The sequence below is a fragment of the Diabrotica virgifera genome, chromosome 3 (assembly GCF_917563875.1).
Source record: "Diabrotica virgifera virgifera chromosome 3, PGI_DIABVI_V3a".
NCBI classification, from domain to species: Eukaryota; Metazoa; Arthropoda; class Insecta; order Coleoptera; family Chrysomelidae; genus Diabrotica; species Diabrotica virgifera.
Window position 1 is genome coordinate 95,152,337 of NC_065445.1, and position 15,469 is coordinate 95,167,805.

At 32.8% G+C, this 15,469-nt stretch overlaps 1 protein-coding gene across 4 annotated transcripts in view; it reads left to right on the plus strand.

The window, feature by feature from the left end:
* Nucleotides 1–15,469, plus strand: part of LOC126881945 (putative fatty acyl-CoA reductase CG5065) — a 210,224-nt gene that overhangs the window by 155,206 nt on the left and 39,549 nt on the right. For all 4 annotated transcript variants that reach the window (XM_050646684.1, XM_050646686.1, XM_050646687.1 and 1 more), the window contains exon 3: nucleotides 9,356–9,610. In XM_050646684.1, the coding sequence (XP_050502641.1) occupies nucleotides 9,356–9,610 (255 nt within the window). The remainder of the gene's footprint in view (nucleotides 1–9,355; nucleotides 9,611–15,469) is intronic.

Here is a 15,469-nt window from a genome sequence, read left to right on the forward strand (position 1 = left end):
CTCAAGTGCATTTTTGATGAGTGTGCGTTTCTTTGTTTTGACCGTTTCAACTACTTATTAGTACTTATAGTCTGTATCGTCGCCCCCGTTAGGTAAATTATTCTGATTCGATTTTTTGCACAAACTTACTCAAAGAAATACATCCGTATAACAATCCTTATAACAAATACACAGGGTGTCACGCGGTACCGCGGTCGGAAAATTGTTTAACCAATTTCAGTAAAGTCAGTCAGTAAAGTGACTCTTTATCGAACGAGTCTGATATTACGAGCAGAGGAACAGACGCGTTCGATAAAGAGTATTGAGGTGGTGCGTACAAAATTGTATCGTCAATTATAAAAAAACATTTAACACTTACTTACAACTTTGAGGAAATTTTTTTTAATTTTAGACGAAATAAAAAATTCGTATGACAGTAATGACAGATGACTTTTGCATGATGGCCGGTTTTGATGTTTAATCGATAGTTATCAATATTGTATACCTACCTAATTACTAAATCTGTAAAGTTTTGATTTATTTTGTATGAATATAATTGCGAAACACTACAGAATTTTACTTTTTGACATAAATTTTATTAAGTAATAATAAGATAAATGTACAAAATTTTTAATAATTAAAGTAAATAAATTTTAATTTTACTCAAATAAATAATCGATTACTGCCATTGACCACTTACATTCAATCTCGGTTAATTTGATTAATTATCGCGGCAGGTAAAGTAACATTCTTTCAATACAACAAAGTTTTACTTTACTGCCGAAAATGAGGGCAAATGAGTACAATAATGAATGATTTTAGTGACGTTTGGCGATAAACAATGATTTTAAACAAATACACAATATACAAATAACAAAGCAAAAATACACACACCGGCAAAATTAGCCGAACACCTTAAAAATGGGACATGTTTGATGTCTCGAGTTTCCTTAACCACTGATCCGATTTGAGTGATTCTTTTAGTATGTTATAGCCTTATTATTTAAGAATATCGTTGTAAAAATATTGTTGCTAGACAGGTAAATATCATTTTATACCGGGTGTACAAATCATGCTGTGTTTTTTTCTTAAAGTTTGGAACACCCTGTGGAATATTCTAGCACATGTAAAATATTAAAATTAATACTCGATTGTAGATTTAGGCTTTCTTAACATTTTTCTCTTTGATTAATTTACTTATGTAAGATAATAAAAAAGTTATGTGCGTTAACAACTATCCATGTTTTTCATCAATAAATCCTCATATTAGGGCAGGAAAGTATACTAAATTTGCAGTTACTCGAGCTTTATGGGAACCTATTGGATTGTGAAGAGTATGTGCTAAAACCAGAAAAAGATTAAGTCAAATTTTCCATAAAGTGGGGGACTTTTCATTTTTTAATTTAATTTCCATTTGAAACAATCATTTTTCTCCGATTATAGCGCTATCTATCCATAATTAGAAAAAATGTGTCGAATAAAAGTTGCTTATTTTTACGTAAAGAATCCAAATCTGCAATAAAAATTGGGGGCTCCTATTTAAGATTTTACATTAAATCCCCCACCCCACCTCCGTGGAGATTCGAGACACCCCACGGTGAGGGGAGGGAGTAAATTAAGAATTTTAAATACGAACCCTGCGATATTTCGCGGAATGAACATCAGATCGTAAAACTGCAAAATACACATATTCAATATTTTTCAAAAATCTAGCGAATGGCAGCAAACACGACCCCGACGGAGGTGGGCTGGGGGGTTACTTTAAAATCTTAAATAGGAGACATCTTTACAAACTGCAAATCTAGCATACTTTCCTCCCCTACTATGAGGATTTATTGATAAAAAACATGGCTAGTTGTTAAAGCACATAACTTTTTTATTTTCCAACATAAGCAAATGAATCAAAAAAGAAAATTTTAAGAAAGCCTAAGTCTACAATCGAGTTTTAATTTTAAAATATTATATACACTAGAATATTCCACAGGATGTTCCGAACTTTAAGAAAAAAACACAGTATGATTGTAACACCCGGTATAAAATGACATATACCTGTCTAGCAACAATATTATTAGACCGATATTCTTAACTAATAAGGCTATAACTTACTAAAAGAATCACTCAAATCGAACAACAGGTTTAGGAAATTCTAGACATCACACATGTCCCATTTTTAAGATGTTCGGCTAATTTTGCCGGTGTGTGTAATCTTTTCACTTCGTACAAATTTTTTTTAGACCCGTTGGGCCGTTTTTTTCTCTAAAATTGACTGTTCTCAAGTTATTAGCGACATAAAATTTGATAATAACCATTTTCAAGTTTTAATAACTCGGTTAAAGATAATTATTGTGAAAGTCGAGCGAGCGGCCGTGGAGTAACGGCATAATCGCTAGCCTCATACGCCAGTTCACGTGGGTTCGAGCCCTGCTAAAGACAAACCATTTTCATTTTCAATAATGACACGAGCCGTCTCATCGTGCCTCGGAGAGCACGTTTAGCAGTCGGTCCCCCTGGGCTAGTTAGTGTACATCGACACTAGTTACTTGAAACAGGGTTAAAGATGTAATTGGCGCCGGAACTGTCCGAAAGGCAAAAATGCCATACGATATTATATATTACGAAAGTCAGAAACTAAAAAAAATCAAAGATTAAAGCTACCTCTATAAGATCCTGAAGAAATTTTTGTCATTATTTCATTAATAAGATATTATTTTTAATTATCAACAATGAGCGCTAACCGTGTATTGAGGCGGCCGTCAATGTGAGTGCGAGTGAGATTCACCATTGGACGGCTGGAATGGTGCAACTCTTTAGCACTCACCATTGACGGCCGCCTAATACGCACTTAGCGCTCATTGTTAATAATTACAGATAAAGCTTAGTAATAAAATAGTGACAAAAATTTCTACTGGATCTTGTAGAGGGGGCTATAAACTTTGATTTGGTCACTTTCTGACTTTCATAATAATGGATTTTAACCGAGTTAAGCCTTGAAAATGGCTATTTTCGTATTTTTCAAATTTTAAATCGCGTATAACTCGACAACAATCAATTTTAGAGAAAAATCACACAATACCTTTTTTTGCTTAGAATAACCCAAATGATCTAAAAAAAAATTGTTCGAAGTGAAAAAATTATTTTTGTGAATTTGTCTAAAAAGTTGTTTAAACAATTTATCGATCAAGGTACTGCCTGGCACCCAGTAGATTTGTTATAAGGACCTCTTTTTGAGTAAGTTTGTGCAAAAAATTCGAATCGGAGTAATTTACCTAACGGGGGCGACGATACAGCCTAGACTAATTTGAAAATATTCAGTAACATTTAATTTCTAGAATCGGCTGTTTGTGTGAATCAGAATCAACTTTTACTAAATGGCATTGGGAAGAGTATACTTTTCCTAGTTGGAGTCTACTTTTACTAGTAAATGTTGAGTATAAATCTTCATTTTATATTTATAATCAACTTTTACTGAAACCAGCCGTTAGAGTTGACTCCAACTAGTTGGAGTCAACTCCAACTGGATAATCAACTTGAACTGTAACATTTATAACAATCTTATCGACATCCGGATCAACTGGTACCCAAAAAATTCGTGTTCTACGGATCAAAATACATAAAAAAACTTGGGTAAGTCCATCTGAATTAAGGAGGCCGTTGTACCCTCTGGGGACAGGACTATACCCTTCGAAAAGAACTCTTATTTATTTGTTTATTATTCCTTCTAAACACATTGTAACTTAAACGAAGTTCAAATTAACTTAGCTATGCATAAAAACAATATAGTAGAAAGTAGAAGTGACATTAAGAAAAAAGAAAATAGGTTCCGGTTGAGATATTAGCCACACTGTTCTGAGACACTTTTTTTATTCGACAATAAGAAATTATTATTTTAAGCTATTTTAAAAGCATTTGCGGAATATCCACTTGTTTAAATAGAAAACTACTTTAAAAATTGAAATTTTTAAACTTTCTAGACTACTTTAAATAGAAAACTACTTTAAAAATTGAAATTTTTAAACTTTCTAGACGGCCATATTGAGAATGCGATGTTACCAGACATACAGGGTGTTTAAAAAAAGGTCTTAGAATAGATAAAAAACTAAAAAATAATTGGGGTTTACTTAGTAAAAGATTTTTGTAACTCCATTCATTTTCAAGATACAGGGCATGGAAGACCATGACACCCTCTACGATTTTTCAAAAATGTAGTTAAAACGATTACTAGGGGAACCTACAAATCCACCGAGTTAAAATACAGAAAAAGCAATTTCAAACTAATACAAGTTTCTGTATCTCCGAATCAACTCAATGGATTTTGATCTTTCTTTTTTTAATGTCTATGTAATTTCTACGCACATTACAAATATGCAATTTGTTTATAAATTTATTAATTAATAAACAGTCTAATTTGGTTAAACAATTCTTGAAAAATATTTTGTTTACAAAAATCTATTTTTTTAATCATAGTATCATTAATGATCATAGAAAAAGTTAAAGTATACTTTAATAAATAAATTGTTTTTATTAGATAATTATTTATTGAACATAATTTATTTGTTAAAGTATACCTTAACTTTTTCTATGATTAATAATGTGATAGTATGATTAAAATAATGGATTTTTGGGAAACAATGATTTTTTCAAAAATTGTTTAAACAAATTAGACTGTTTATTAATTAATAAATGTCTAAAAATGTCAGAAAAATATATTCAGTAGATCCCGAGATATAGAAAATGATAGATAGTAGTTTTAAGTTGCCTTTTTTAGTTTTTGAACTCGTGCATTTGTCGGCTCCCAGCTCCCCCTTCACTTACCACGACTAGTCACCAATTGAACTACATGTTTAAAAATTCGTGTAAAATACCAGCTTTTCTATTATGTAAAAGGATTTTTTCTTCGGACGATATTTTTAAACTTATTCTAAATGTTTATAAACTACAAAATTTCAAAAATTTGGCATTAGGATTTTTGACTACATTCCATAATTTTTTTATCTTTTTTTTAGTACATTTTGATAGTTTTTGAAAAAGTACATTAGAAAACATAAGTTTTCTACTTTCGTTTGGCATACGCAGAATTGCCCTATATTCATTATTTTCTGTCTTATGTTATTGCAACATAAAGGTCTCGGGGATAAACAAATAGAATACCTTTTAAACTAATGAATGGATCGGTTTCAAATTTTGAGGATTTGTTAAGTACCCCAATACCCAACTTTGGGTGAAACACTAAAGTTCTATCGTAGTTTTAGTAAAAGTTATTAACATATAACAATTTTCACTTATTTTGCAGTTTGCGTAGCAACAAATTAACTTTTTAACTTTCAAAAATGGGCATTTTGAAGGGTTTTCAATATTCTAAAAAATTAAATTTTGTAGTTTTATGTCAGTTGTTTAGCTTTTGAATGGGGTGCAAAAAATCGAAAAAATCGCGATTTTTGCACTAGTTTGTTAATAATTAAAAAACGGACGCAAACTCTAGGCAGGAAAGAGGTAGGTTTTCTTTCTATAGGTCTACAATAATTAAAAAAGTAGTCAGCTACCTGGATCTTTGAGTGTCCCGAACATGGTCTATTTCTAGCTTATTTCCCTGGAGTACAAATAATAAAGAGATAATTGGACAGAAGTAGTAAAACATATTGCATGACGCCACTACATCCTTACGAAGGATAAAATATGGAGGAGGAGGAGGATCTTTGTATGTCTTGTTAGTTGTTCCAATTTTATAAGGTTTTGAAGAGCATGAAGACATAATATTATGTTGTCGGCTAGTATTCTATTGTTATTCTATAGTTTAAAGCCTAAATAAAAGCTTAAATAATAAAATTCTTGTGATCCGTTATTGTCTTCAGTTATTGTTGTTCGAAGATTCTTAAATTATCTGACTCGCTCAAGTCATCGATGGTGATGTTCTGTCCAAGTCCGATTCTATCTCCGTTTTGGTTATTGCGGCTCAAGCTTCCTTCTCGAACCTCATGAAAGTGTCCTTCATCCTTAATTTGGTGTTTCCTATTACATATTCTTTTACCTGGGAGATTTTTTCTATTTACATACTTGCCTAGATATTTTTTGATGGGACTGCATTTTAAAAGTAATTAACATCTTTAAAATTCTACATAACTTTAATTGTTTAATCGGCTGTTTTGAATATCCCATATCCTCGGTAATTTCCTTTAATTTGTGCATGCATATTATGTGCAACCGGTCCAAGGATTTATTAATAGTAGGAGTAGGATTAATTCTCTGCATGTCTCAATTTTTTCTTTTATGAAAACAATATTCATTTTTGTTTCATTAAATTTTGTACCGGAGAAAGTAATGTTCTACATAACTGTTTGCATTCGTCACAATTCCATAAATAAAGGCAACCAAACAAAGTGTTTAATTAAGCAAATGTGGGTCCAGTATCCGTGCATTAAATCCGCAATGCCTTCTCTTTCCAAACATGTACATATTTATTTTTATTATAAAAGGATTATTATCTAAGTGACAACTATGTCCTTTTTTAGCCTCCACGCCCTATTTATCTCCAGTGACCTCATGACATAATACAAAGAATTATCATAAACCTCTCAACCAACTGTTTCTCTGAGTATCTGGGGTCGTCTACCTGTTTACATACCAGTGTAAGTAAAAAAAATTAGAATGACCATCACTGGTCGTGAACTTGGTCTTGGATTTGAAAGATGCGAACGACCTTGTCTACGTTTTTATACTTTCTCTACAGACAAGGAACCAGGTCAATAGGAACTTTGATTATCAGGGTCGGGTTGGGCCGTTTATTTCCAACATTTTTAATATTTAGTTCCATAAGATGATACCTTTTTTCAGCGGGAATAAAATCAAGGATGAATGAAGTCTTGAAAGAAATGCCGTCCTCGTAATAATATTAAGGTCAACTGGTTGTACACAGGAGATTCGGCGACGTTACGGGTTTATTGATCCATTACTTTCGCATAGAAAATGTTTCAGTGCAAAATTAAATGCAGTATACAAGGATTTAACAAAAATCTCACCAAATTACAAAATCTACGCTCTCGACAGTGTGTAAAAAACTCGAAATTATAATTTCTCAACTTTCTCTTACACAGAGGATATTGGCGAATAGTCTAAGATCCGAATAGGAGTTCGAAATGTACCCATCTGCTTGCCGGATGAAACATTTTTTTTATTAAATTTCATACATAGACAAACACGACCATCATGTGTTGCCTATCAAAATCGTGTCATAGCTATCCTTAAGGAGGCCGTAGGGGTTGAAATCAACATTTCAAGCACATTTTTGTGAATTGTTTTTGAAAGTATGATAAAATTATTTTATTTTTAAATTAATTAAGCGTATTCAGTATAATTCAAAGAATACTCGAAAAGAAAAATCAAATAAAAATATTGAAAAATAAGCCAACGGTGGCAAATTTTTAAAGGCACCTCAAAAAAAATGGATTTTGCGGTGGACATCCGAACTTATCATTGAATCATAGTAAACAAAAAATTCAAAAATATTTTATTAGCTTATATGTTTATCGATATAACACTGTCGAGTTTTTTAGTTATATCGATTTTTGACTTTTTGGTATCACTCAAAAATCACAACGAAATTTTATGCACAAAAAGGGCGAAAATCAACATATGTACTTATTATTGTTAAATAAAAAATAAGCATAAAACAAAAAATATATCGACAGCGTTACCTCAAGTAATGTCTAAAGAAAATATATACAAAATTCCAGGTGCGTCGGTCAAGTAGTTCTTGAGTTACAATGTCTACAGCCTTTGAAAAAAGCAGTTTTGAGGAAAAAGCGTTTAAAGTATTGTCAACTTTTATTTTCAATTTCTTTTTTGTCTGGCAAATCGTAAAAATGATGCACATCGGAATATCTTTTTGAACTTTACAAAAGAAAATGAGAACAGCTGTTGACCATTGTTCATTACGTTCAAGCGTGCTGACTCGAACCTGCTGCAAAGCGAGTCGAAGATAGGGATATTCAACGCTATCTCCCTACCTTCGACTCGCTTTGCAGCATCTTCGCGCCAGCGCGCTTGCGCTTGAGCCTAGTGAGAAAAGGTTAACAGCTGCTGTTCTCATTTTCTTTTGTAAATTACCCCGCGATTCAAAAACATATTCCGGTGTGCATCACTTTAAGATTTGACTGACAAAAAAAAATTGAATATAAAAGTTGACAATACTTTAAAAGAGTTTTTCTCAAAACTGCTTTTTTCAAAGCCTGTAGACATTGTAACTCAAAAACTATTCTGTAAAAATTGCGAGGTTTTTTTTCTATTTTAAGCTTCAATACTTGGACTATTTATCTAATATCTTGTAATGATTTAGATTTTCGATGTTATCGCAAAATATAGTTACAGCATTTTTTACACTTAAACCCATGTTAGCATTTCGAAAGGTAAATGCCATTTTGTAGACACATCTAATTTTGGCATAGTCTTATAATATATGGCCTCGCAAGCACTGTTAAGTTTAAGTTGCATTTGCTCTGAGTTCTTGATTTTTTTACAAGGTATTTAATTTTACTTACAGGAGAGTTGAAATCTAAAACAGTACCATTTATATCATTTTCTACTTCGATCTCATCCTCCAAATAATCAAAATCCTTTTCGATGTCTAAACTGTTTCGATTTGGTTCAATAACTTTTATGAAATCCTGGACAGCTAAGTTTAGAATATGTGCGAAACATACAAAATGCTTATTTTATTAGCACACAACGCAATAATCATCGGACCGGGCAATCAAGAAATTTCAAGATCTTGATATTTCTTGTTGAGTCAAGACAAGATATAAGATGTCAAGAAAACGTCAAGACAAGATTTTTTTAAATTTCTTGATTTTTTCTCAAGACAAGACAAGAAATTGATATCAAGATAAGAATTCTTGTCTTGTCGACCCCTAGTTTTAAAGGGGTAGACAATTTTGAATACTTAATTGTAGTATTCGATGAAAATGGAATAGAGAAATGGGAGCTCGATGCCAGAATAACAAAAGCGAATAAAAAATTAGTATTTAATATTTCGCGCTTATTGACTACCATATATTTTGTTTTTTTTTTGTATTGAGATCAAGTTCATGTTCTCTACATATGTCTGATATGCGCGACATTATTCTTTGCAAATCAGCTAAGACATCTGCAAAAACTACTGCGTCGTAGCATGTCTAAGGATCAGCTAGAGAGGTCAAAAAGACAGATCAATTTATTAATATGTTATACCGATTAAAAGGTGTATAAATTCAGGAATCAGATCATTCTTTAACTGTTATCGATTAGTTAAATAAGTGTTAAAATCAGCTTTATTGAATTATTAGTTATATTTATCCATTATTTTTCAGTTTTCTATGTATATTGATATTAATTTGGTTGTTTTCAGCTCTTCGACACAATCCGCAAAGAACGTCCCCTAGATCTTCACAAAGTACTGCCCATAGAAGGTGACATAACACAACCGGAATTAAACATAAGCGTCAACGACAGAGCCGTACTGGAGCGCAGCGTCAATATAGTTTTCCATAGCGCGGCAACTGTTAAATTCGACGAAAAGCTCAAACTTTCAGTTACGATCAACATGTTAGGCACGCAACGGCTCATCGAGCTTTGTAAACGAATGGATCACCTCGAAGCACTGGTAAGTTAGAAATTCTATTTATTTTTCGATTGAACAACAAAATAAAAGTAAAAGTAGAAGAAGAACTAACTGGCTCACTTGAAGCTGGCAGTGGGAAAATGTAGATGGATTCCCTGAGTCTTCTATTGTTTGATCTGATCAAAAGACAAAATGCATGATTATAACAGCAAATCTCTCTCAATATACGGAAAGCTCGAAACAGAAGTGGAAAATCAAGTGAATAGAGCAAACAGTCGCAGATTGCCTGAATGAAACAATATGGAGAAATAAAAATTACGGAAAAAAATTAAAGGCAAAAGTTATAAAACAATCATCAGACCAATAATGACATACACAGCAGAAACACGACCTGACACAGAGAGGACAAAAATAATACTAGAAACAGCAGAGATGAAAAACCTTTCGAATAATAGATGGTAAGACACTATGGGAGGGAGCTAGAAGTACAGATAAAGACGGAGATGCAAGGTGGAGAACATTATTAACTGGGTAAAAAACAGAAGAGTGGAATGAAACGACCACAGAAGCCGAATGTCAACAAATAGAGTAGGTCTGCTAGAGACGGTTCCCCAATAGAAAGACGATCAGTGGAAAGACTATGAAAACAATGGAACGACAATTCACTGGAGGCTCATTGAAAAAACAGAGTCATGTCGTCACAAAAAAAGAAGAAGATTTTCCGATTACCAGTTGTTTTTAACTTTCCATTGGAAATATCAGATTAAATTATCTCTCACACCCCGTCAGTTCATTACTAGAGTATTGGCAGGCCAATTCAAAAATCTTTATCTTGGCTAATTTTTACAATGAAAATGAAAACGATATTAAACGCGACTGATACAAACGGTTCTTCTAACAACCAATAATCAGAAGATTACCAAGATTATACAAAAAATATTTTGAGAGCAATATGCAAGTACATACATACAACATACACAAAACAAATACAAACCAATTACATAAACATAGAACGAGGGGTGGGTCAAGGGTGCATTATGTCCCCTCTATTATTTAATGTCTATGCCGAACATATTAGAGCTTCTCTTGAAGATCGCCCTGAAGGTGCCACAGTCAATGGAATCATCATTAACAATGTAAGAGAAGCCGATGACACCGTAGTATTAGCGGAAACAGAAGACCAACTAAAAATATTGATGAACATATTATCAGAAGAAAGTCACAGGTTGGGCTCGGACATTAACTTTTCCAAAACCAAAATCATAGTATTCCACATGAAACCCCATGAACAAATTACACCCAACATACAAATAAATGGTATCACCCTTCAGAATTCCCAAAGCCAAATTCATATACCTGGGCGGAGAGCTAAATAGTCATCTAGACCACTCAAAAGAAATTAGAAGACGCATTGAAATAGCAAGGTCTGGTTTCATGAACATGCGTAAAATGTTCTGTAACCCCAAGCTATCAGTCACAATAAGATTGAGAACACTAAAGTGTTATGATGTGTGGTTTCTATTACTAATGGCTGTGAGACCTGGACATTAAAACAGTATGACATCAACAAACTGAATTCATTCGAAATGTGGATGTACCGCCGAATGCTCAGAATAAGCTGGACCAGCAGAACTGCGAATGAAGAAGTACTGGAAATAATGAACACACTTCCTCATCTGGTCAATTCAATCAAAATTAGAAAGACGTCATATCTAGGACACATAATGCGCCATAGGGAATTTGAGCAGGTCCAGGTACTATTAGAGGGCAAAATTGGAGGTAAAAGGCGTATAGGAAGAAAGAAAAAATCCTGGCTCCGAAACATCAGAGATTGGACCCACACAAAACTGAATGACTTAATTCATCAAGCCCAGAACAGAGAGAAATTTGCCATATTGATCGCCAATTTCAATAGAGAAGGCACTTAGGAGAAGGGATACAAATACGTTATTGACAATAATGTCAATGCATTTGAGATCCAGGAAGCTCATGCTTCTAAAGTTAAAACAGCTCATGAAAAGATGAAACTCTATGAGCCGCTCATCACCACGTGCATGTAGATGACTTTTATTCTGTATAAAATGATGTGTGTTCGTTGGAGAATTAAGTAACGAAACTCTGAAGGAAATGCACAAGTTTATTGAGATGTTAATAGCTTAGGGTACAAAACGATACTAAATTAATGAATACAAACTATTTCTTAAAATCTTTCATAGTCCTGGAACATATCACTGACACCTCGAAATTATCAGCGTGGGTGTTTTTCATCTCCGATGTAGTCTAGATATTGAAATAAAAACACACACAGTGGCATGCTCGCCATAACACCTCCCTCCTGAAGACCGAAGCTGGGGTGTCCAAGAAGGGCTTCTTTTGAAGCTTCGAAGTTTTGGCTTGTAGTGTAGAGCCTCTCTGGACATGCTCCGCACAGGGCAGATAGGGCCACATGAAACAAAGAAACCAACCGGCAAAGACTCATTCTATTTTTGTTGTTATGAGAAGGCCGTAGATGAAGTGTACCACAGTAATCGAATTATATGTTGCAGTTATTGATTAAAATCTCTTTATAATATGTATAATGAATGCTCATATCTACTACTTGCCATGTTACACTTCAACTTCGTTTAGGTAATCGCATCATAAAATGGTTTTACATTAAAATGAAATTTGCGAATAACCTCGTTATCCAACTTAAATGTTATGACTTTTATTGGTTTCATTAACTTCAATAATAAATAACATACGGTCCTGAGTTTAATACCGATTTTGGTGTATTTAAAATTTTATCAGTTAAAATAAATCTTGAGCAAATTTCGTTGGATAATTATAACAGTGAGAATTTTTTTTTGTTTATCAAAAAAGAAAAGGTGTACAGATATTAAAATTTTCCAGGCACTGATATTTAATTTTAACTATTTTTCAAAATCTGAGTCACCAATAGGACTACTATAGGACTAATTAGGAGAAATATCGTTTATTTCAAAATAATTTCTGTTATTCTCATTATAAAGATATAAAATAATTTTATTATTATTCTCTTGTAATTATTAATGTATTAATGTAATTAAAGACTTGCTCGTTAAAATATAAAAAAGTATTTAAAACCAAGTTAGCTTTAACATTCTGAAATTCGACAAATTCTTTTCCTTTTCTATAGATATGCCATATGGTTTATTGGAACACTTGACAGAGCGTCTGCCGGTTTGTTTGTTTTAACCGACGGCGAAATATGCTGAATATCCTTTATTTTTGTTTGTAATATTTCTACTTATCCCGGGACCCTTACCATTAAGCACATACTATTAACTTCTTAAAAGTGAAACAGACACTATCAGGCAAACCTGATAGTGCCTTTATTTTAGAACCAATCGGAGCTGTTATTACAGGTCACTGGCGAAGCGTCCATGTAACCATTGTTACCATTGGTAACAGTTAAAATTTGTAAATAAATATTTTATGACTACTATGAAATAATTCCATTTATATTTTTTAAAAATAGAAATATTTGTTAATAGTATCTACCTAATTCAGTAAAATAGCCAACTAGACGCACGAAAATATCAGCGAGTTTATGTAAAATCGGTTGCACGTTATTATAATACGCCCTTACCACAGTATAAAGAGGTTCCATATTTATTATACTGTGCCCTTACCGTGCGCCGCGCCGTTTACCACTTCTGTGAGTGGCAACAATAGTAGGATCTTTGACTGGATCGTCTCTGAAAATTTTGCGGGGACGATGGCTCTGAAACCGCGTATTGGTGTTACCAAATTTTAATTTGGTGACGCTAGGTAGGGCCGGTGTCTATCGGGACAGAAAATACCGACCGTAAGAATATCAGACTTAATAAATGCAATTTTAATTATTATTATAATTATAGGTAATAATTATAATTCCATTTATGAAGTCTGTTATTCTTAGGGCCGGTATTTTCTCGATTAAAATCCGGTTAGTTAACCGTACCGGCCCTTTGGATTCGATTATTGCATAATATGCATTATTAATTATTAGTTTATAACTTGTAACTGTACTTGCTTATTATACAGATAATATATCTATACCTTTTTATCCTATATAAATCATATTAATCGATTTTAATTACTTGTCGAAATATATTAATTAACAACAACATTATTATAATATGACATATAATAATATTGATTATACAGTACGTTGTAGTGTATAATCAATAAAATAAAAATTATTTAATATTTTAGGCTAAAAATGACAAATGAATGTACTGATTAGTATACTAATTATTCAATTTGGATTTTTTAATAAAGTATAAAGGTGATATAATACATATTTTACCTAAAAACAACAAATATGTTTTTAGTTTGTAGATACTTTATATAATTTCTTAAATTTTTAATTTTTTAATTTTATTTCATCTATTTTTATAATAGACCTGGATCGCGCGTACCAAAAAAAAGTTGATTAATAGCAAGCTGAAAATTCACGGTGTCTAGTCGAACAAACTTTGATGTATGGGAACACTGTATATATAAAAATATTTATAAAATACATTATATATATAGATAATATATAATATATCTGGTATATATTTAATATCTGGTTTTGGTAACACTTTAGAAAAAGTCACGCGTCGCCACTGTTACAGGTGCTAACACTAATAACCTATATCCAAGTTGGCTTTTAGAAACGTCTCAAAACATCAATTGCGTTTATAAACCTCACAGTAGCTTATGCTACAGTATGTAGGGAAGAACTCTTTTACAAGTTCCTATAAATAATTCCTTACAAAACAACTGTTCGATTAATTAACCAGATACTGTGTAACAGAATATTTGGGTAACAAAATTAACAAAGAAAACTCAACAATGGTCTGACACACGGCTCATGCCTTACACCACTTCTTTTCAACCTATAATATGTCTCGGCTCTACCACATACCAGTTCTCGCTAATTTTGTTATTCTATGCTGAAGATAATATAACATTTTTGACTAGACATAAGTTTCTAGAAACTACATAAGAAAAATCGTCAATGAAAATTGGGACCATTCTATAGAAATCAAATGTAGGATAGAGAAAGCAAGATCTGCATTTCAAAAAATGGCAAAGTTGTTCAAATGTCATGATTTGTCGATACCCATAAAAGTCAGATTACTACGATGTTATATATTTCCTATACTGTTGTACGGAGTTGAGTCGTGGACTCTCACAGACGCCACCTGCAAGAAAATTGAGGCTTTTGAGATGTGGTTTTATCGTCGAATCCTGAAGATATCTTATACCGACCACATTACTAATGAGGGTGTTTTGCTGAGAATGAAAAAAGAAAAAGAGCTGTTAATCAAAATAAAAACAGCCAAAATCGAATACCTCGGTCACATCATGAGGAACAGTGAGAGATATGGACTGCTGCAACTGGTCTTGCAGGGAAAAGTAGAGGGAAAGCGAGGACCAGGAAGGCGAAGGATTTCCTGGCTGAAAAATCTACGAACGTGGTTCAACACAACCACTACAAATCTTTTCAGAGCAGCAGTGTGCAAAGTGCAGATTGCCATGATGGTCGCCAACATCCAAAACGGATAGGCACTACAAGAAGAAGAACATAAGAAACTTTAACGTCAGATTTAAAAACATTGGAAGAATATTAAAAAAATGGAGACTGTGTACTAGTACTAGGGAAACTGAAGTACTGCAATAATAAAGTGATAAAGGAAAAATTAAGCAACACTTTCCATGATAAAACACTTCCAAATAATCAATATCCTAAATACCTATAGTGGAAGTCACATTCAGATGGTAGTGTACGGATATAGAATAACAGTGTTGTCAATTCTACTGCCATTGTAAATTTTGCTACTTTTTTAAAATAAACAGGGCCAAACTCAAAAAAAAGTTCACAAAAGTGTAGTATTTTTCCATTTTCTT